General features: G+C 43.5%; 2 protein-coding genes across 2 annotated transcripts in view; both read right to left on the bottom strand.

Annotated features, from left to right (window-relative positions):
* Window positions 1–11,732, bottom strand: part of LOC109881334 (histone deacetylase 4) — a gene marked incomplete in the record, with an annotated part of 59,384 nt that extends 47,652 nt beyond the window's left edge. Inside the window, 2 exon segments of the mRNA XM_031824005.1 lie at window positions 9,835–10,330; window positions 11,619–11,732. Of these exon segments, the coding sequence (XP_031679865.1) occupies window positions 9,835–9,856 (22 nt within the window).
* A 9,714-nt stretch (window positions 11,733–21,446) lies between these two features.
* On the bottom strand, window positions 21,447–22,687 carry h2af1al (H2A histone family member 1a like). The gene is made up of 2 exons (XM_020473496.2): window positions 22,227–22,687; window positions 21,447–21,933 (listed from the first exon to the last, which is right to left on the bottom strand). The coding sequence occupies exon 2, from the start codon at window positions 21,931–21,933 to the stop codon at window positions 21,514–21,516; it is 420 nt and encodes a 139-aa protein (XP_020329085.2). The 5' UTR covers window positions 22,227–22,687; the 3' UTR covers window positions 21,447–21,513.
* Between the last annotated feature and the right edge of the window lie 124 nt (window positions 22,688–22,811).

Here is a 22,811-nt window from a genome sequence, read left to right on the forward strand (position 1 = left end):
AGTCTAACTAGAACAAACTGGTAGTACTGTAGTCTAACTAGACCAAACTGGTAGTACTGTAGTCTAACTAGACGATACTCGGTAGTATCGTGGCCAGGAAACACACAGTGGATTGAACTTCTTTAGAGAAACAGCCTAAATGTTGGAAACAAACGTCATCAGTAACATTGTTCAATCTTAAGCACACAATGTTTTACATACAGCAGTTATTAAAAGACCAAAGAATTTGATCTGTTCGCAATACTGGTATCATCACAGCCCCAGTCCTCATGTACCCATTCGCAGTCCACGTTCATGCACTCCACACTCATTAGTAAATCACTCTCTCTCACACACACAGAGTCAGGAAGGATGCTCCTGTCTCATTACACTGGTTGCACTTCCCCTCCCCGCTGTGTGTACCATGGAGAGATCACACACAGAGGAACAATACCATCAACCAGACAGGCCTCTCCTTAGGAGACACTTCCTCTAGGGCCACCCCATTCACTTCCTGGGGTCAGCATCTGACGTCATAGCAACATGCCCACAATCAGCGACCCCTGACTTCTGGGGCAGGCTCTGACGTCCTGTCATAAAGAGAGACCCGTTCTGTGAACAGAGGCGACCTTTAGGTTCCCGTTCACACTGGGAGGAAGAGCAGAGAAACATTGGGACGGTAATGAGTGGAGGAGTAGGCATGTATCTCTCTGTTTCCCAGCATCACAGAAGCCATTTGACATGGCAAAGCATGGTAAGATAACATGTGACCTATATCCAATGCATATGAAAGATTTAAGGAAAATGGGCAATATTAATTGAGGAGAAAAGTGAACAGATGTCATTGAAAAGTGTGGCCTTGGAAGACTGGCTCTAACTCTACACGCTTGGTTTGAAAAGACCAACTTTGGTTTGACGATCAGAGAAGGGAGAGAGGAGTTTCCTAGTAAATAAGCCCATTGTTAACCTCACACTTTCAGAACCACCAGAACTCAAGAGGCACGAGCCTTGCAATGCCACTAAGAACCTCCTAGCTTCATGTCAGTCTGGTTTATAAGAGGAACCCGACAATGAACAAAGAAAACATTGATAAAAAAGTAAGCACTTCAACCAATCGCGCATCCATCCATCCATCCATCCATCCAGCCATCCATCCAGCCATCCATCCAGCCATCCAGCCATCCATCCATCCATCCAGCCATCCATCCAGCCATCCATCCATCCATCCATCCATCCATCCATCCATCCAGCCATCCAGCCATCCATCCATCCATCCAGCCATCCATCCATCCATCCAGCCATCCATCCATCCATCCAACCATCCAACTCACATCCCAGACTAACTTGATATCGTCCTCCTCCTCCCCTTGCCTGTCCCTCTGAGACAAACAATGACAGGCCGTGTCAAAAGCCAGAATAGGTTTGCTTTCGTCTGTGTAAACTGTAATTGCGGCTGGCAGTACACCCTGTATCCAGTTTCTCTCTGTGTGGAGTTAGGGACATAAAGGCCTCGGGCGGCTCAGACACACAAAGAGACTCTTTCCTCTCATTATCTCTTTTCCCCCGCCACTGTCTCTAGCCTAATGCCAATTAAAAACAGAGCCGAGGAACAGGCAGAGGGACAAGGCCCCAGTATGGAGCCCATAATGGGGTGTTTGTTTAAGGGGGACGGGACGCTCAGTGGAGCCTTACTCTGGACAGTCAGGTTGGATGGTAGGATACAGGGCGGTTTCATACAGGCAGGACATAACCCCTGGTCCTGGATGTGTTGGGCTGGGGGAGGCTAGAGTGGACCAGGCCAAAGCAGGCCTAAGCCAATTCTTGGTGAGGGAGAGGACAATCTGTCAGGCTGGAAGGTCTGTCAGACGTTATTGTCAATGGTCATTGGGTGCAATGAGGACATTTGGCAAGAGAAGCTGAAGATGCGCATTTTGACAGAAAAAAATCTGGTTGGACACATACCAGTACGTACAAATGCACACAATGTAACAATGGTTCAGTTTCTGAGATGCTGGCCCAGCCATTCCTCAGTTACATCCCAGACTATACCACCTGTCTGAGTACAGCAGGGCCCTCTGTCTGTCCCAACCCACACCCCATTTCCCGGGACTGATTGACCTCACCCAACCACATCACCCTGTCAACAGTGTAACATGTTTATGTTATTCTACGTATACATATTCTCTGTCTTCACCTGTCTCAAGGGCAGACAAGGTGCCATCAGCACAAGACATCCATCAACACACCTGGGCTCACACTGATAAGAGATGTGTGTCTACAGGGGTTTGACAGAGAGAGAACCATCTCTCCTCTACGGTCCATGCTATTGAAAGCTGTTGAGTTGCATTGACAATAGTTGCTAACAGAAGAGGAGTGTTTGTCATGTAGCCTTGTGTTCAGTGTTCTTGTTGTTCCATTTATAGGTCTGCTCTGCAGCACATGGCAGCAGCCACTGACAACTGCTCCATCATGCAGAAAATACACACACACACACACACACACACAAAGAAACCAGCAACAATAGTTGTTTGTTCACCATGCATTCACTCATGTGTGTTGCTATAAATAGGCCATGGATAAGTGAATGGCTCTCATGCGCAGAGTGGGAGTGATTTTAACCCCTTCACACTATCCAATCCAACTAGAAGTGAAGGGGTTAAACCACACACTATCCAATCCAACTAGAGATGAAGGGGTTAAACCACACACTATCCAATCCAACTAGAGGTGAAGGGGTTAAACCACACACTATCCAATCCAACTAGAAGTGAAGGGGTTAAACCACACACTATCCAATCCAACTAGAGGTGAAGGGGTTCAACCACACACACACTATCCAATCCAACTAGAGGTGAAGGGGTTAAACCACACACTATCCAATCCAACTAGAAGTGAAGGGGTTAAACCACACACTATCCAATCCAACTAGAGGTGAAGGGGTTCAACCACACACTATCCAATCCAACTAGAAGTGAAGGGGTTAAACCACACACTATCCAATCCAACTAGAGGTGAAGGGGTTCAACCACACACTATCCAATCCAACTAGAAGTGAAGGGGTTAAACCACACACTATCCAATCCAACTAGAGGTGAAGGGGTTCAACCACACACACACTATCCAATCCAACTAGAGATGAAGGGGTTAAACTACACACACTATCCAATCCAACTAGAGATGAAGGGGTTAAACCACACACACTATCCAATCCAACTAGAGGTGAAGGGGTTAATTAGCCCCTTCACCTCTAGTTGGATTGGATAATGGACGGAGAGGGGATGACAGGAGGGTAAGGAGACAAAAACAGTGTTTCGCTGTCACACATGCACACTCGCTCTCGTGAACACACACAAGCTCACATTTAGACACACACAGTCAGTCTACTAGTTTCACCACTTATTCTCTGAGGAAGAAGATAACATGAAGATCAAACCCTCTGTAGTCTAGACCAGTCTACTCTGATCTGAAGCAGTAAGCCACAACCAGGTGTGCTGCTGTTCACCATGTGCCTCATATCAGTGAGCCTATCAGCACCTTAAAGTTGTATAATACTAGAAACCACTTCCTCTTCGAACCCACATCAACAGGAGCCTTGTATTGGAGGACAAGGAGTAGCAGGTTAAGTTCACTGGTTCAACCACATAAAAACCCCATAGAAACAGAGATAGGAGAGAATTGAATTACAGTAGGTTAAAGTCCTTTGTCAACGTGAATACACTGGACCAGCTTCACTTATTATCTGCTGGGCCATGTATTGGCTCAAAAAACGACATCTTTCCCAGGAAAAGATCAAGCTCAAAAAAAGCCACCGCCCAATCACTTACCGACCCGTGCCTCTGCTCTGAATGGAACAGTGTGTGTGTCATGACTCAGTGCCGGCCAGCTCTAGCTATGGTAAACATGTTTGCGGTGGTTCCAGGAAACCCTTAGAATCACTGAGTGGGATAACGTAACACCTTGCCGACTAGAGCCCACTGCTATCATTTCCCAACACTATCAATGTGCTGCTTCCTACTCTGCTGAAATATTAAGCCTATTTATGAGGCCCGGTGGGATACTCGTTCAATATCTCTTCACGACCGCAAAAACAACGTTAGTCTGTGTGCTTAGAAATTATGTTCAGTAGATGGTTAAGCAATCTCTGCACTGCAGGCATCCAACTGTTCTACGAGGAAGCTCTAAAACCTAGGAACACAGGATGTAAGGGCTAGGGCAGGGGTATAACTCGGTACCAGATTAGAGGGAAACCATGACAATATGCAGTGGAACTAGCGTCGAGGTCCAGAGTTGAGTTTGAAAGGCTTAGGGCCTATTTTTTATTTATTTTTATTTCACCTTTATTTAACCAGGTAGGCTAGTTGAGAACAAGTTCTCATTTGCAACTGCGACCTGGCCAAGATATGTTTTCTGAATGTGTGTGCATGCTGCTTTGTGTATGACGAGTATTCTGAATTTTGTCAAAGTAAATCATTAGAAGAAGACAAATCTCTGATATGTTCTTCCTAACAAATGCAAGAATGGAGGAAGAGAAAACTAATGGGACAGCTACAGAGCGAAGGGAGTGACACACCCACACAGTGCTGTGATTGTGGGCAGGCAGGTCTCTTATCTACCACAGCTAAACTGACAGGCACTGCACAGGGCAGCCCGAGCAGTCACTGCATCGCCATGGGAACTGATGATAAGCGTGCCTGTCTGACCAGTGACCACAACCACAGAGGGGCCACCGCCGAGGATCATGGGAAAACCACAGGGGCGTGACGGAGAAGACGGACAGGTCCTGGCAGAGAACCACTAGGCTGTTTTTTATGTGGGATAACTGCAGCAAGTCTAAAATACCTGGTAAACCCACTGTTTACACTAGGCCTGCACATCCATTTCAGAGGCCTGCAGATCCATTTCAGAGGCCTGCAGAGCCATTTCAGAGGCCTGCAGAGCCATTTCAGAGGCCTGCAGAGCCATTTCAGAGGCCTGCAGATCCATTTCAGAGGCCTGCAGATCCATTTCAGAGGCCTGCAGATCCATTTCAGAAGCCTACATGTCATATTCAGCTGTGTGAAGGTGTGCTCACCATGTGTATTAGTAGCTCTAGTAGAATCTACAAATCACGTTGTTGAATGGGTATGGACTGACTTTTAGTAGCTTTAGTAGCTTTAGTAGCAGCTTTAGTAGCTCTTAGTAGCTCTAGTAGCTCTTAGTTCTTAGCTCTTAGTAGCTCTTAGTAGCTCTTAGTAGCTCTAGCAAGAATCTACAAATCACGTTGTTGAATGGGTATGGACTGACTTTTAATGTGTGAGGACACACAAATGGATCTCTGTGTCACTCGTCACCGTCTGCATCAGCTGATGGTCACCAGGCCAGGCTAAGCAGCTGTGCATATTGTTAACAATTTTTTTTCCGAATGTAGCACTAAGCATCTTTCAATACAACATGGCTACTGTAGCCTGTGTGCGTTAGTGCAAACACAATGTTGAGCAGATGTCCTCTTGGGGATGTTATTCGAAAACATAATGTAAACTTTCACTGCTATGCGGATGACACACAGCTGTACATTTCAATGAAACATGGTGAAGCCCCAAAATTGCCCTCGCTAGAAGCATGTGTTTCAGACATAAGGAAGTGGATGGCTGCAAACTTTCTACTATTAAACTCGGACAAAACAGAGATGCTTGTTCTAGGTCCCAAGAAACAAAGAGATCTTCTGTTGAATCTGACAATTAATCTTAATGGTTGTACAGTCGTCTCAAATAAAACTGTGAAGGACCTCGGCGTTACTCTGGACCCTGATCTCTCTTTTGAAGAACATATCAAGACCATTTCGAGGACAGCTTTTTTCCATCTACGTAAAATTGCAAAAATCAGAAACTTTCTGTCCAAAAATGATGCAGAAAAATTAATCCATGCTTTTGTCACTTCTAGGTTAGACTACTGCAATGCTCTATTTTCCGGCTACCCGGATAAAGCACTAAATAAACTTCAGTTAGTGCTAAATACGGCTGCTAGAATCCTGACTAGAACCAAAAAATTTGATCATATTACTCCAGTGCTAGCCTCTCTACACTGGCTTCCTGTCAAAGCAAGGGCTGATTTCAAGGTTTTACTGCTAACCTACAAAGCATTACATGGGCTTGCTCCTACCTATCTCTCTGATTTGGTCCTGCCATACATACCTACACGTACGCTACGGTCACAAGACGCAGGCCTCCTAATTGTCCCTAGAATTTCTAAGCAAACAGCTGGAGGCAGGGCTTTCTCCTATAGAGCTCCATTTTTATGGAACGGTCTGCCTACCCATGTCAGAGACGCAAACTCGGTCTCAACCTTTAAGTCTTTACTGAAGACTCATCTCTTCAGTGGGTCATATGATTGAGTGTAGTCTGGCCCAGGAGTGGGAAGGTGAACGGAAAGGCTCTGGAGCAACGAACCGCCCTTGCTGTCTCTGCCTGGCCGGTTCCCCTCTTTCCACTGGGATTCTCTGCCTCTAACCCTATTACAGGGGCTGAGTCACTGGCTTGCTGGGGCTCTCTCATGCCGTCCCTGGAGGGGGTGCGTCACCTGAGTGGGTTGATTCACTGTTGTGGTCATCCTGTCTGGGTTGGCGCCCCCCCCTTGGGTTGTGCCGTGGCGGAGATCTTTGTGGGCTATACTCAGCCTTGTCTCAGGATGGTAAGTTGGTGGTTGAAGATATCCCTCTAGTGGTGTGGGGGCTGTGCTTTGGCAAAGTGGGTGGGGTTATATCCTTCCTGTTTGGCCCTGTCCGGGGGTGTCCTCGGATGGGGCCACAGTGTCTCCTGACCCCTCCTGTCTCAGCCTCCAGTATTTATGCTGCAGTAGTTTGTGTCGGGGGGCTGGGGTCAGTTTGTTATATCTGGAGTACTTCTCCTGTCCTATTCGGTGTCCTGTGTGAATCTAAGTGTGCGTTCTCTAATTCTCTCTTTCTTTCTCTCTCTCGGAGGACCTGAGCCCTAGGACCATGCCCCAGGACTACCTGACATGATGACTCCTTGCTGTCCCCAGTCCACCTGGCCATGCTGCTGTTCCAGTTTCAACTGACCTGAGCCCTAGGACCATGCCCCAGGACTACCTGACATGATGACTCCTTGCTGTCCCCAGTCCACCTGGCCATGCTGCTGCTCCAGTTTCAACTTCCACCTGACTGTGCTGCTGCTCCAGTTTCAACTGTTCTGCCTTATTATTATTCGACCATGCTGGTCATTTATGAACATTTGAACATCTTGGCCATGTTCTGTTATAATCTCCACCCGGCACAGCCAGAAGAGGACTGGCCACCCCACATAGCCTGGTTCCTCTCTAGGTTTCTTCCTAGGTATTGGCCTTTCTAGGGAGTTTTTCCTAGCCACCGTGCTTCTACACCTGCATTGCTTGCTGTTTGGGGTTTTAGGCTGGGTTTCTGTACAGCACTTTGAGATATCAGCTGATGTACGAAGGGCTATATAAATAAATTTGATTTGATGTCAACAGCTAATATGCTAAGTTCTCCGAGCAGATAATCACTTCTATGCAAACAGTCATATTTGTTCTCAGATATACGCTCATACAGACTGCACAGTGAACCAACTATCTGACTGAGCCTATTCCTAGGCCCTCTAAAAGATTTAGAGGGCCTCCCGGGTGGCGCAGTGGTTAAGGGCGCTGTACTGCAGCGCCAGCTGTGCCACCAGAGACTCTGGGTTCACGCCCAGGCTCTGTAACCGGCCGCGACCGGGAGGTCCGTGGGGCGACGCACAATTGGCCTAGCGTCGTTCGGGTTAGGGAGGGGGCGGCTTGGATGGGTTGTGTATCGGAGGACGCATGACTTTCAACCTTCGTCCCTACCGAGCCCGTACGAGAGTTGTAGCGATGAGACAAGACAGTAGCTACTACAACAATTGGATACCACGAAATTGGGGAGAAAACGGGGTAAAATTAAACATTTAAATAAAATTTAAATAAAAAAAGATTTAGAGGAAGTATAATATTTAAACTGAAGAGCCTGCAATTCCACAAATGATCGACAAAAAGGAGCAGTTATGGAAGGTACGAGCAAACGCTTGAGTGTTTGATCAAATCAAAATGTTATTTGTCACAAGAGCCGAATACCTTACAGTGAAATGCTTACTTACAAGCCCTTAACCAACAATGCAGTTAAGAAAATAAAAAGTGTTCAGTATTTACTAAAATAAACGGAAGTAAAAAAGCACTGTACTGCAGCGCCAGCTGTGCCACCAGAGACTCTGGGTTCACGCCCAGGCTCTGTCGTAACCGGCCGCGACCGGGAGGTCCGTGGGGCGACGCACAATTGGCCTAGCGTCGTCCGGGTTAGGGAGGGATTGGTCGGTAGGGATGTCCTTGTCTCATCGAGCACCAGCGACTCCTGTGGCGGGCCGGGCGCAGTGCACGCTAACCAAGGTTGCCAGGTGCGTAGTGTTTCCTCCAACACATTGTTGCGGCTGGCTTCCGGGTTGGATGCGCGCTGTGTTAAGAAGCAGTGCGGCTTGGTTGGGTTGTGTATCGGAGGACGCATGACTTTCAACCTTCGTCTCTCCCGAGCCCGTACGGGAGTTGTAGCGATGAGACAAGATAGTAGCTACTACGAAATTGGGGAGAAAAAGGGGTAAAATTCAACAACAACAACAAAAATAACTACAAAAAAAAAGCCACTGGAAATAAGCTGATAATGGACTCATAATGCCATGCAGATCATAGACATGGGAACAATCACACACACACATCTACAATAGGTCAGTTTAAAGTGAAAGAAGAATGGAGAGAGAAAAAGAAAGGGTTGGTATCACACCATACTCACAGAGAAAAGGATGGAGAATCTCCAACAAGCATTAGGCTGGATTTAAAACTCTAAGTGTTAAGGCTAACTAATCCAGGCATCAACTAACGATGTAATGTGCTTACTTTGGCTTGGCTTCAACTCGGCTGGGGAGTGGGGACTACCTAGTATGGTGTAGGTCTACCTCGAGGTTTCTCACAACACAATCCTATATGGCACCTTATTCCCTATATAGTGACTGTCAAAAGCTAGTGCACTAGGCCTATCTAAGGAATTGGGTGCCACTTAGAACGCAGGCCAGTATGTATTCAGGTCAAATTTAAACATCATGGCCGCCACATGAATTAAGTCCAACTAACAAGACTCTTGAAATAAAATGGCCGATATCATAATATTTGAAGTACTCCTGTAAGCCTGCCTTGGGCTCCTAGCAGATGTGGTATAGGTGTGATTCCTGTATGAAACATTATGGAGTCTTAAAAGGAAGCCTGGGTAATGCAAAAATGTCATAAATATGCCCACTTTGAGTAATTATTTCTCAATTATTCTTTTATATACAAATGTCAAATATATGTCAGCAATCCTTCCTCCAAAGGACCATCCTATGAATACAATTTTGAGAAAATCATGATATTTTCTTGTCCTGGTATTGTCAGGAATCATTCATAAGATATACTTTATGGCTGGAGGGGTTACCTCAGCCTTCTCAGGGGCCCTCCAGATGTTACCTGGGCGAGGATATTTATAGTGCACACATCCCCCAGTGTGTTAGGTAAACACGGCCAATCGCACCATCCACAACAGTAGAGACCTTTAGTTAGCCTACCTCTTTGTCATGGACGCAATTTGACGAACACAGGCGGAACAGTAGGACACTTCACAGCATCATACTGTATATTCAATCATGTGCACAAATGACATTTTCTACAGGACAAGCCAAAGAAACAGAGTCAGTCCATGTCATGGTTTGTTATTGACTTGAATAAGATATGACAGGGAGGTATTCTGAGATGGTACAACTATACAAAGCCTACGTGAGATGGATCCAGTGAGCATGGTAAAGGGCTTACCTTGGTGACTGTGTGATGTCATTGTTAACAGGATGGTCCTTGGAGAATCCACAGTGAAGTTGTAAAATATACGGCCTGGAGAGGAGGACGACGGGATAGGTGGAGTGTGTGTGGGTGGGTCGGGGGGGTTAGTGTGTGTGTAGGGAAGGGGGCTGGTCTGATGTGTACCAAGATCAGGGCCACAGTACTCCTCAGCAGGAAACACAATCACCCACAGGTCTCTTCACTGATCAGCAACAGGAAACACAACCACCCACAAGTGTCTTCACTGGTCAGCAACAGGAAACACAACCACCCACAAGTGTCTTCACTGGTCAGCAACAGGAAACACAACCACCCACAAGTGTCTTCACTGATCAGCAACAGGAAACACAACCACCCACAAGTGTCTTCACTGGTCAGCAACAGGAAACAGTCCTCCACCTTACAGCCTACTGTTCAGGTAATCCAATCAGAGACACCCGCTCACTTGTACCAGCCTTTAAAAAAAAAAACACTAAAAAAAGAGAGAGAATGACGCATTAGCAACATAAATCTGAGCTGGATTCAGAAACAATCATTCATTCTGAATCCCCCTACACTAACACAACATTAAGTGTACAGATGGAATGAATACCCACAGCAAACACAGACTACTAGACCACCCATCATGTGTAGGGCTAAGCTAATGTCCTGGAGGTAGGTGGGGTGGGGGGTTGTGGTAAGGGCTTCTCAAGAGAGTGGAGCTGCGGGACAAACCTCCAAAAGTCGGTCACAGCTGGCACATATTCACGCTTTGTGATGGAAAGGGGTTTGTGTGCGTGTCTGTGTAGAGGAGGGGGTAAACCCCTGGGGCGCTATTCCCCTGCACTCCCTCTCTATGGGCTTTGCTTGGTGTGTGTGTGTCCACGCTTGTCTGGCCCCATTGTCCCCAAACTGGTTGTGTGATACAGGGTGACAGATTTGCAGAGAGAGTCCCTCTAGCTCAGAGAAAGAGACCCAGGGCGTATAGCTCTAGGACCAATCTACAATATAATAGTGTTACTCATCTTCAGTACCTGGTAGATTTTTTACACGCTACATACACATCTACACATTCTTTAATTATGTATACATTTGGCATGAATGTAAAAAAAAACTGCTTTCTGATGAATAAATAAAACCTAGGCATACTAAAATAATCAGTAGGCTGTTGTACTAAAACACAATAGCTAAAATGCACTCCGTCTTTCGCTCTCTGACCACAATTTCACCAGCACGCCCCCCATTCACAAAAAAAGGTTGACGCATACAGCTACTTCACCACCGCCCATTGACAGACACAGCTGACTTTCCCAGTCATTTCTCCTTTAACATTGCGTAACATTACGATCTAGAACGGCAAAAAAATTGCTGATACACTATCCCTATCAACATGTATGTCTATAGCACTATCCACCGCCATGTTCTAAAAATAGAACACAGGAACAAATCAAGGCACGTCAGAGACCGTGCTTTGCTAAAAATTTCGCGCGCCAGATACGCATTTCGCGATCTAACATACATATTATTCCGCACGCAGCACGTCGGACAATAATAATAAGCACTCTTTCTATATCCAACATATTGTGCTAATTCAATTTATATTTTGTATGAATAAGTATATTATTAGCGCGAGCAGCTCAACTGGAAACTTCGGGCAGCAGACGTTGTTTTGATAGGATTGTCCCCGCGCCCGTAATCGATGCATCATGCCTAAGCAACATCCTGAATATTTTCGCACTTCAAAGAGCTACATTCGTCGAAAAGATAAACGATATGCTCACCTAGAAGCTCCAAGAGGCGGCCCTGTACGGAGAAAGATGCAGAATAAATATGTTGACTTTACCACTAGGGAAGTCTACTGGCGAAATAATCATTTTCTGACAGATTCCGCCATACTTGATTTTGGTTACAGAGTCACGTGTCGCGTCCCTGCATTTATCCAAGTATTAAGAGGCGTGGTTTGCTATCAATATCAAATTGTTAAAATGTTGCAGCTGTGATAGCAATAGTGAGAATTTATAACTGTTCTAATGATATTATATTTAATTTGTTTATATATTTAATGTTATGGATTCACTACTTAGTGAGTCTACTTACCATAACAGCCTACTTGTGTTATGGGCTGATACGAGAAAGGGCGTGTCGTGTGCCATTGACTACGTATTGTTATGGTGCCAAAATAGCTGGGCCCCTACATATCATCTATTGATCTATGGAATTGTAGCCTTTCTCTACAATTACGTTTATTCATACATTGTCATTAGATTCACATAATCGATAGTTATTCAATATGCCGACTAAACCAGTAGCATAACGACGTTTGTATGACAGCATTGTTTAACAATATTAGGCTATAACAGCTGGCTAACGGGAAAGTCTAGTACACCCCCCCTTCTCTAATATATAATACGGGAGTTTTTTTTATTGCAATAAAGGTTCCATAACCTATATGGAACCTTACTCTTGACGCTAACACATCTCTCCGTCTACCTCTGGGATATTGTCACAACAACATTGTGCCGCATTTGACAGCATAAGCAATATGAGTTGGATGATTTATCAAATTCTGGCTCATTGCCAGATGAAAACTCTTTCTCTCTGCAGCCGTGTAATCTAATAGTGTTTATTTCCATTACTTAATTCTATTTTGCGTCTCATCCACCCACATTCACAACACAAGGAGCGGTCAGCAGAGTTAACCACACCGCTGTTTGACTGTTAAGGCCGCTGCTACTGAAACTGCCAACTGGAATCGGTCTATTACCCATCATCAGACAAATTGAGATATAGGACTGCTCAATCAGTATCTGTTTCCAGATCCGTTTTTTTGAGCTGGGGAATAACATCCTAAAATCCTTATTTTCCAGATTTGTTTATTTTGTTTTATCATTTAGGTGCAGTCCATAAAATGTGCACATTTGTAAATAATCCTTGTCTACGAAATATGTAGTTGTTGGGCTCACTACCATGATTATATCATATTCTTCAAAATAATCAAAGGTTGGGCATATTATAACTAATTACTATACACTATCAACAATCAGGAGAAGGAAATCAAACAGATTGTACCTTAAAAAAAATAATACAAACCATATCCATTCTGACATGAAGACAGATTGTGTTATTCCATCTTTAACCCCACATTTCCGAACACCAGTGATTGAATAGAATAGGACCCCTTTAGTTCAAGTAATTTCTCCCGCCCAGCACAAATTAAGGCCTGTATCCATAGTAACGGAGGATTATCATTTCTCTGGATGAGCTACAGTGCATTAGTTATGTAACTGAGCAGTCTTGGAGACATGTCTCATGTTGGCAAGCCTGAGAAAGATAAGCTCTTTAGGGGAAAGCCACAGGTGTTACGGTTTTCTAAGTGTGAAGGAGAGTCGGACCAAACTGCAGCGTGTAGATTGCGATCCATGTTTAATGAACAACACGAATAAACACAAACACGTAACGAAAACCGAAACAGCCTATACTGGTGCAAACTAACATAGAGGACACTAAGGACAATCACCCACGACAAACTCAAAGAATATGGCTGCCTAAATATGGTTCCCAATCAGAGACAACGATAAACACCTGCCTCTGATTGAGAACCACTCCAGACAGCCATAGACTTTGCTAGATAACCCCACTAGCTACAATCCAATACATACACACCAAAACCCCAAGACAAAACACACCACAATACAAAAACCCCATGCCACACCCTGGCCTGACCCAATACATGAAGAAAAACACAAAATACTTAGACCAGGGCGTGACAACAGGGATATTTTCCCCAGCCTGAGAATGTAGATATACCAAAAGGGTTCTCCTTGGAACCATCAAGGGTTCTTCTATGGGGACAGCTTATGAATCCTTTTTGAATCCTCTTTTCTAAGAGTGTATGATGGTCAATACTAGCCATCTGGTGGCATTTTACTCACAATTTGCAAGGCTTGAGTACTATTAGCAGGCCTAATAAAAATAGATTCTTCATGCACCTATAATTGTTTATCTTTCATCGATGGCTGCACTGGGTAAGGTTAATCATTGTCCTGCTACTGAACTACTGTGAGGCTTACCTCAACATCGTTCACATATCAATGCTATGCATTCTCCACATGGTAAATCAGGTATTTCAAGCTAAACAAGACCTACATGTGAGAACATTTACGATAATGCTATCTCTGTTGAGGCTAGCTGTATTGTATCCAACCCATGTGACAGTGTTTTCACTATCTGATCATGAGCTCAATCTTATCCTTTCAGAGCATTGGCATTAACATGACTTGCAGTAGTAGCCCTGCTTCCTGGAACACACTGACGAAGAATGAAGTGTGTGGAATTAAGTGTGTGTGTGTATATGTGTGTGTGCCTGTGGAACTACCTATACATGTGTGCCGGTGTGTAAGTGAGTGAGTGCATGCATGCATGCGCGTGTAAGTATGTGTGTGCACGTGTGTCTGGGGTAATGCCTCCCAGGTGTGTTGGAGACGTACAGATTGAGAGCAATGACGTCAAAGGAGCATCAAGATTGGTGTATACTATCTGGGGCTCCCTAAACTCAATGAACATCTGATTAGCATTTTGGATATTAGCACATTAGCTGCTGTAACTGGGACTGCATGGACATCTCCAGCTCTTACCTGGGAGTTGATTGTCTACAATCTTCTCGTTCAGTGGTCCCTTAAAAAGAGATCAGCTGTGCACGTTATTCATATAGATTGTGTCTATATGCCTTGGAGGAAGATGCGTGGACTCATTTGCAAGTTCAGTGACATGCTATAATTATTATAACATATTCTTACACAAAGTCTGTCAACATGAGAAAATGTGTTAATAACAATCTTTTTATAACAAGCTTTCCATTGTTTTATCCAACGTCAACTTTGACATCTCTCTTTACACTGACACACACATACATTTGTAGGATCTTAATTTGAGCCAGTTTGCTACAACAGGAAAATAGTCCTGCAGCAACAGGACATGTGAATTATTATGTGTATTATAATTCATTTAAAAAAATTGTAGGGGTTGATCCATTTTTCGTTAGGGCAAATCAAGTCTGACATTTTAAAGTGGAAATGGCTAACTTTAGAAGCCTTTTTTTAAAACCTCGAATAGACTGCAAGATTGCATTCCCTGCTGTGCAGCAACAAAAGAGTGAAGATACTACATCTGTAAATAACCTCCATTTAGACAACAGTGTAAAAGGATCTGCCATTTCTTCTGACAGCTAAATTACTGCATGACACACACACAAAAAACAGACAGAGAGACACTCCCCAAAATGTTCTCTGACCCTGGAAACTAGGCACTCAGGAAAGCTTTATTGTTTACACATGTGTGGGAGCCGAAGTTATAATAGTGAACTAAAACTGAAACTAAAACTACTCATGAAAAACAATCATTAACAAACCCATTCGAAAAAAGATAACTACACTGAATCTATTATTTTTTATTTCAAAACGATCAGAAATAAAATACAAATCATCAATCATCATGAATTATGTTCAGTTTTAGTTGTTTTTTTCTAAACTTTGGACAAAAATTGAAGGGGGTTTTCAAGCTTTTTGGGTATTTTCAAGCTACTGAATCTGTCGGATAGAGCCGGCAAGGAGATGGCGATGTTTCAAATAGGCACATAGCTATCACCAAAGACAGTACCGTTTGACGATAGGCAGAAACTGCTTATCCAATAAAAATCCCAGGTAACACTTGTAGGCGATGTCATGTGGACGTTAGCTAGCTATGATCATGCGCAGAACCACACACGGTCTAACGGTCATCTCGCGCCGAACTGTGCATATGCAGGCCGTCACAAATCAAAGGCACTCCTTCAATATAAAGTAGTTTTTTGACGAAAATGAAAACGTTTCAGTTTGTCACTATCATAATGTCTTAGTCACAACATATTTAACTACTGAATACATTGGCTCGAATCTAGGCTGTGCCTTTAGATTTTGATATAATCAACAACTAAGGAAGTTTTTTTTCTTCACTTCCCTCATTGACTTCTAAAACCCCAAACCCATGCCTGTTCTGTTTGCTTCTACACCTGCATTGCTTGCTGTTTGGGGTTTTAGGCTGGGTTTCTGTACAGCACTTTGAGATATCAGCTGATGTACGAAGGGCTATATAAATCAATTTGATTTGATTTGATTTGATTTGAAATTTGATTTGATTTGATTCTGTTTGGGCTGTTTCACAAGCATTCCCGGATGTCTCAGGATGTTGCGCCTCTGGGTTTAGAGAAACTCTGTGCTTTTTATTGTGACGAGATTTGTCCTAGAGACAGTACGGTGCGATTTCCCCTTAGGCCAGCTGCTAAGTAAAAATTGGCTATATTGTAAAATATTTATACAAACAGAAATTCGTTTTTTGGTCTTCATTTAAGGTTAGGTTTAGGCATTCGGGTTAGCAGTGTGGTTAAGGTTAGGTTTAAAATCAGATTTTATAACTGGGTGGCTTTGCTAGCTAGTGACCACTCCACAGAGCTGCATCCAGAACAAGATTCATGCCGAAAAACGCTAACCTGTGAAAAACACGGCTCAGTAGCTAACTTGATTCTTCTTACATACTGTACATGTACTACTTAAGTTAAAAAGCATTGGACTGGTGGCAGGTAGTCTAGCGGTTAAGAGTGTTGGGCCAGAGTGACTAGGTGAAAAATCTGCCGATGTGCCCCTTGAGCAAGGCCTTAACCCTATTTGGTCCTCTAAGTCGCTCTGGATAACAGCATCTGCCAAATGACTAAAATGTGTAAATATGGGTAAGAGAGTTTCGTCCTATCATATTTATTGCATCAGTCTCTGCACTATTCCTTTTAATTCCAAGTCACACAAAAAAACTGTACAACACAAATGGCTCCTAGCCAACCACACTTGCTTTCTGACCATAACACTAAAACTGTACAACACAAATGGCTCCTAGCCAACCACACTTGCTTTCTGACCATAACACTAAAACTGAAACTAAATAATATAAAAACGAAATAAAAAAATATTAAACTAGCAAAAAAACGAGGAAATCAGGTCTGAAATTAAACAGAATTTCAAATAATATAAAAACAACTAGAAAATGTCTAACTAATATAAAAACACAAAACTATAATAACCTTGGTGGGAGCTATAGAAATAGCTATCAAAGTTAAGAACGTCCGTATCTACGGCCAGTACAGTGGTAGATACACTTCAACTTGGCTGTTTCTGTCATAAGGGGTGAGGCCATACTTCTATTCAGTTAAATGTTGATTTTACAGACACAACCGTAGGCTCTTTGAAAAGTTGTAGAGACCTATATATTTGGAAGAAAACGTGTTCTAAATGCATTAGAAACTCTCAGCTCTTATTAATATAACAACTGACTTGGGATCAGTTCTTCCCACCACAGCTACGGCCAAACTACACTGAGTGAATAGACCCACAGTGTTCCTGGACCTGTGGTTATGGCTTTAGCAGTCAACCGCAGCACTGAGAGCAGAGTGTATGGAGAACACAAGGCCCCGTTTTAGTCTAACTGGCTATAAGTGGTTGCAAAGGGAAGTCTGTTCCTCACCCAACATCGGCCACAAATCACTGTCCCACAATACACAGACCTCACTGATACTACAAAGGAGTTCACAGCTGAAAAAATACCTGTTTACATACCCTGTTAATATGTCAACTTGTCTCTTTTTTTTTACAGAGTATGTTTGGCCCAGGAAATGAATATTGAATGAGTATAGTGGGTTATCTCCAAAATACCTATGCCTAGCATTGATGGGCCGGTCAGAGTCATATAGACCCATATCCACAATGTAAGACTGGTGTGAATATGTTTCACACCAACTAAGGCAAGGGTTCTAAATTCCACCAACAATTCTCAACACCAGCTTCTGGCCTGTTCACACGTTACTGGCAAAATGTATTCTGTCCAGACATCAACTTGGCTATGACAGCAGTAAAGCGAAGAAGCCACAGTTTGTGAACTAGGCCATGCTCATTATTTGTAGCATGTGTCATACAGAACATCATGTGAGTGAAAAAAAGGTGCCCTACATCAATGGTTGTCAAACCTCTCCTCAGAGACCCCCAGCCGTTCCATGTATTTGATCTACTCCAGAGCTAGCATACCTGATTCAACTTGTCAACTAATTATCAAATCCTTCATTGGATGAATCAGGTGAGCTAATACAGGGCTAAAATAAAATAGTGAAACGTCTGTGGGTCCCCAGGGAGAGGGTTGAGAACCACTGCCCTACATAACAAGAGAAAATGAAAAAATCGATCACCTTTATGTTTGCAAATGGAAACTAGGTTTAGGGAGAATGAAAGGGAAATGGGGGGCTGTAATGTGTTGAAACGGCCATAAAGTGTTCTCGTTAAACAAAAGCAGAGCAAAGCTTTTACAGTAGAGCCAACTAGTCCACAAGTTTCCACCAAAGGGTCCCAGACCTGCACACTCATTACGTTTCCCTCCCTCTCTAACAGCTTCCAGGCCCTAGAAAATGAGCCTGGAATTACAGTGTGTCTGTGTCTGTGTCTCTGTGTGTGTGTGCGCACTAGCTTATGTGCATTTGTGTGAGTGTGTAAGTACACTACCGGTCAAAAGTTTTAGAACACCTACTCATTCAAGGGTTTTTCTATATTTTTACTATTTTCCACATTGTAGAATAGTGAAGACTCAACACTATGAAATAACACATATGGAATCATGTAGTAACCATAAAGTGTTAAACAAATTAAAATATATTTAATATTTGAAATTCTTTAAATAGCCACCCTTTGCCTTGATGACAGCTTTGCACACTCTTGGCATTCTCTCAACCAGCTTCATGAGGTAGTCACCTGGAATGCATTTCAATTAACAGGTGTGCCTTGTTAAAAATTAATTTGTGGAATTTCTGACCATCAATGCATTTGAACAAATCAGTTGTGTTGTGACAAGGTAGGGGGGGTATACATTTGATAAGACATGAAGGTCAGTCAATACGGAACATTTCAAGAACTTTGAAGGTTTCTTCAAGTGCAGTCGCAAAAACCATCAAGCGTCATGATGAATCTGGCTCTCATGAGGACCGCCACAAGAAAGGATGACCCAGAGTTACCTCTGCTACAGAGGATAAGTTCATTTGAGTTACCAGCCTCAAAAATTGCAGCCTAAATAAATGTGTATATGTATTTCCCACCGTAAAGCATGGAGGAGGAGTGGTGGTGTGGGGGTGCTTTGCTGGTGACACTGTTTGTGATCTATTTAGAATTCAAGACAAACTTAACCAGCATGGCTACCACAGCATTCTGCAGCGGTACGCCATCCCATCTGGTTTTGGCTTAGTGTGACTATCATTTGTTTTTCAACAGGACAATGACCCAACACACCTCCAGGCTGTGTAAGAGCTATTTGTCCAAGAAAGAGAGTGATGGAGTGCTACATCAGATGACCTGGCCTCCACAATTCCCCCGACCTCAACCAAATTGATATGGTTTGGGATGAGTCGGACCGCAGAGTGAAGGAAAAGCAGGCAACAAGTGCTCAGCATATGTGGGAACTCCTTCAAGACTGTTGGAAAAGCATACCAGGTGAAGCAGGTTGAGAGAATGCAAAGAGTGTGCCAAGCTGTCATCAAGGCAAAGGATGGCCATTTGCAAGAATCTCAAATATAAAATGTATTTTGATTTGTTTAACACTTTTTTGGTTACTACATGATTCCATGTGTTATTTCCTAGTTTTGATGTCTTCACTATTATTCTACAATGTAGAAAATAGTAAAAATAAAGAAAAATCCTTTTATGAGTAGGTGTTCTAAAACTTTTGACCGGTAGTGTATGTGTGCGCGCTTTCTTGTGCATGTACTGTGTGTGTGTGTGTGTGTGTGTGTGTGTGTGTGTGTGTGTGTGTGTGTGTGTGTGTGTGTGTGTGTGTGTGTGTGTGTGTGTGTGTGTGTGTGTGTGTGTGTGTGTGTGTGTGTGTGTGTTGGTACAGCATCCCAGTGTTAATATTAAACAGGCAAATTTTTGTGATAAACTGACGTCAATTATGACTGATTCTGGTGTCTGACTGTTATGTCCTCCCTATGACAGTTTAAAGAAGCCCACCCACAGTTCAGTTATCGCATATGTCTGAGCAAGTAGGACAAAAGTAGAGACCTGAAAAACATTGTTTCGTGTGATTTCTAGACAGATTGGGGATTTAGATGGATTGAGAAAGAGGAAGGAGAAACCATGGAAACAATACATGTCATGTTGCCTATATTTATTTTGCTATAGGAAATCCTCTCATTATCATACACAAATATATCACATCTGACATAACTATTGATAAACATTTTGCACTAATAGTACATTTCAAGCACTGGCGCAAATTTCACTGGGGACAGGGGACATGTCCGTCCCCCCACCACATTCTGAAAGTGCATTTTTGTCCCCCTCAGGTTTATTGGAATGTGATACAAAACAAGGAAATAGTGTGCTTTAGGACCATTCGGTTGCCTCCGTTTGGAGTGAAAAATATGTCCCACCCACTTCTTAAACCAAAGTTGTGCCCTTGCTTTCAAGTAATATTAACCCATAAGAAAATACAAAATATGCCTCCTCACAGGTGCTTCCTCACTTGGTATAGCATTTACCTTGTGTACCAATAACTAGTCTACCCAGGTTACCTTGACTGGTTTTCCTTATCGTGGTGCAGTACTTTAGTGTTTGTCCACGCTGAAGGTCTGCTCATCAGTGAAACCCTCCCAGGCACAATGCCCGCAGGCAACCCCATGCCAGGCCTACTCTCTAGGATCAAAGACTCAGGAGCACGGAGAAGCCCAGACAAAGTACACAGACCTGAACAGTGAACAGACAAGTGCTTTCATTTATAATAGTCAATGGCAGCCACTCTTAGACATGAAAAGTAGCTCAATATAAAGTTGAAAAGGTCTGGCTAGCATGCGCAGGGAGAGAATCAAGCCAGGGCCAGTTACTCAATATTGATGCAAATTTCTCATATTCTAAATCCTGTTTCCCCATCCCAGTGCAACAGGGGTCAGTGTGCTGCTGAGTTTGCCATTGTCTGACTGGCCCATACTGGGCTCGAAACAGTGCTCCTCTGCATCACAACCCCTCTAATTAACAGTCCAAACAGGTTGAGCCACACAAAGGATACAAAATTGGATGGCTCCAGCCACATTTCAAGCTAGCTGAGGGGTGCTCTTAATAAGTTACTTTAAAAACGCTGTTACACCGGCTTTTGGGTGGAAAAATAAACCATTAAGATTCAGTTCTGCAATGCCCTGTTTTTTTTTAACTGTCACTAGAATCCACGTGTTGGAGCAGTCAAACCCCCACACTAGCCCAGGATATTGGTTTTAGCTCATGAAACCAGTAGGCCTACCTCATTCCTTGCAGGGTTGGGGTCAATTCAAATTGAAGTCAGTCAATTCAAATTCCTAGTCCAGTGAACTGGCATTATTTCTGTAACAACTTCTCAAACTGAGAAGCATTTTTTTGGAAAAGTGTCAATGATTGAATTGAAAGCACTTCCTGAATTGACCCTGGACCTGATTTATGAGGTTTGAATTTTAATGAATGAAATAAAATAAAGCTTAACATAGGCCATGTCTGGACATTGCAGTGAATCAACTGGCCAACACTAAAGACAGTCTTTAAATGTGTTATTTTATTATGGAAAACGGTGTTTGCGGTAAAAGCTTGTGGGTACATTTTAAAACTCTTGAGACTGGACGTCGTTGGCATTGCTGCCGTCGTCTTTAGGTAGCTTGGTCTTCTTGGGGAGTAACACGGCTTGGATGTTTGGAAGGACACCACCCTCGGATATGGTGACCGCACCCAGCAGCGTGTTCAGCTCCTCGTCGTTCCGCACAGCTAGTTGAATGTGCCGTGGAGTAATGCGCGACTTCTTATTGTCACGGGCCGCGTTGCCCGACAGCTCCAGGACTTCAGCGCAGAGATACTCCAGTACGGCAGCGAGGTAGACTGCAGCTCCTGTACCAATGCGGGTAGTATAACGTCCCTTCTTCAGCAGACGGTGAATTCGGCCTACAGGAAACTGGAGACCTGCCCTGACAGAGCGACTCGTGGAAGTCTTCGATTTGGAGACAGCGTTCTTTCCACGACCAGACATCTTGCAGAAACAAAGTACATGTTTTAGTGACTGTTGAAATTATTCAAACATTGCCTCAAGTGCATCGCCAATATGCAAGCCCTCCTGGGAAGAGTTGTGGATGCAAAGAAGCTAATGCACCTGCCCTTCAGCTGGTGCCCACTCAATCACTACAATCCCACAGGCACACTATTTACACAGTTAACAGGACTACCAGAACACTTACACTTTAAATCAAAATATGGAAAGTTAAGAGGACAAGGCATTTCACACAAATGAGAAGTTAAGAAAAAACGAAACATGTGTATACTCACGGCGACAGGCTGTTTGCAAGAACTAGAACAAGCCTAAACTGGAAATAATGGCAGCCATAGAGCCTTTTTTATGAAGGGAATAACATGTTGCATTATTGAGGGGACCCGTACCTATGTCTGATTGGATAGCCAATTAGATTAAAGGGAATTCACATGGGGCCCAATTCCAAATCGAGCCCTAGGCCCTACTCCTTACTACTCTGGATATATACAGTACGTTAGCAGATCGGATAGGGTAGGTGGAAGTTGTGCCATCTATCTTTCACCTATTATGTGTTCAGATAATTCACATTAGTCTACCAGAAAATATTACATTACAACAGTGTTTCCCAACTCCGGTCCTGAGTACCACAACAGTATATATTTTTGTTGTACCCGGACAAGCGCAGCCGATTGTAATTGCCAACTAATCATCAAGCCCTTGACAAATTGAAAAAGGTGCTTTTTTCCGGAGCTACAACAAAAATGTGTGCTGTTGGAGGGACTCGAGGACCGGAGTTGGGAAACGCTATATCAGAAGAGGGGAAAGGATGAAAGCCAGCATGATGATAATGGTGTTATTGTGCCACCTAGTGAACAAGGTCG

This window comes from Oncorhynchus kisutch, linkage group LG5 (assembly GCF_002021735.2).
Source record: "Oncorhynchus kisutch isolate 150728-3 linkage group LG5, Okis_V2, whole genome shotgun sequence".
Lineage (NCBI taxonomy): Eukaryota > Metazoa > Chordata > Actinopteri > Salmoniformes > Salmonidae > Oncorhynchus > Oncorhynchus kisutch.

Bases quoted from the DNA above. Each gene is read 5' to 3' on its own strand.
- h2af1al (XM_020473496.2), bottom strand. From the start codon at position 21,933: ATGTCTGGTCGTGGAAAGAACGCTGTCTCCAAATCGAAGACTTCCACG.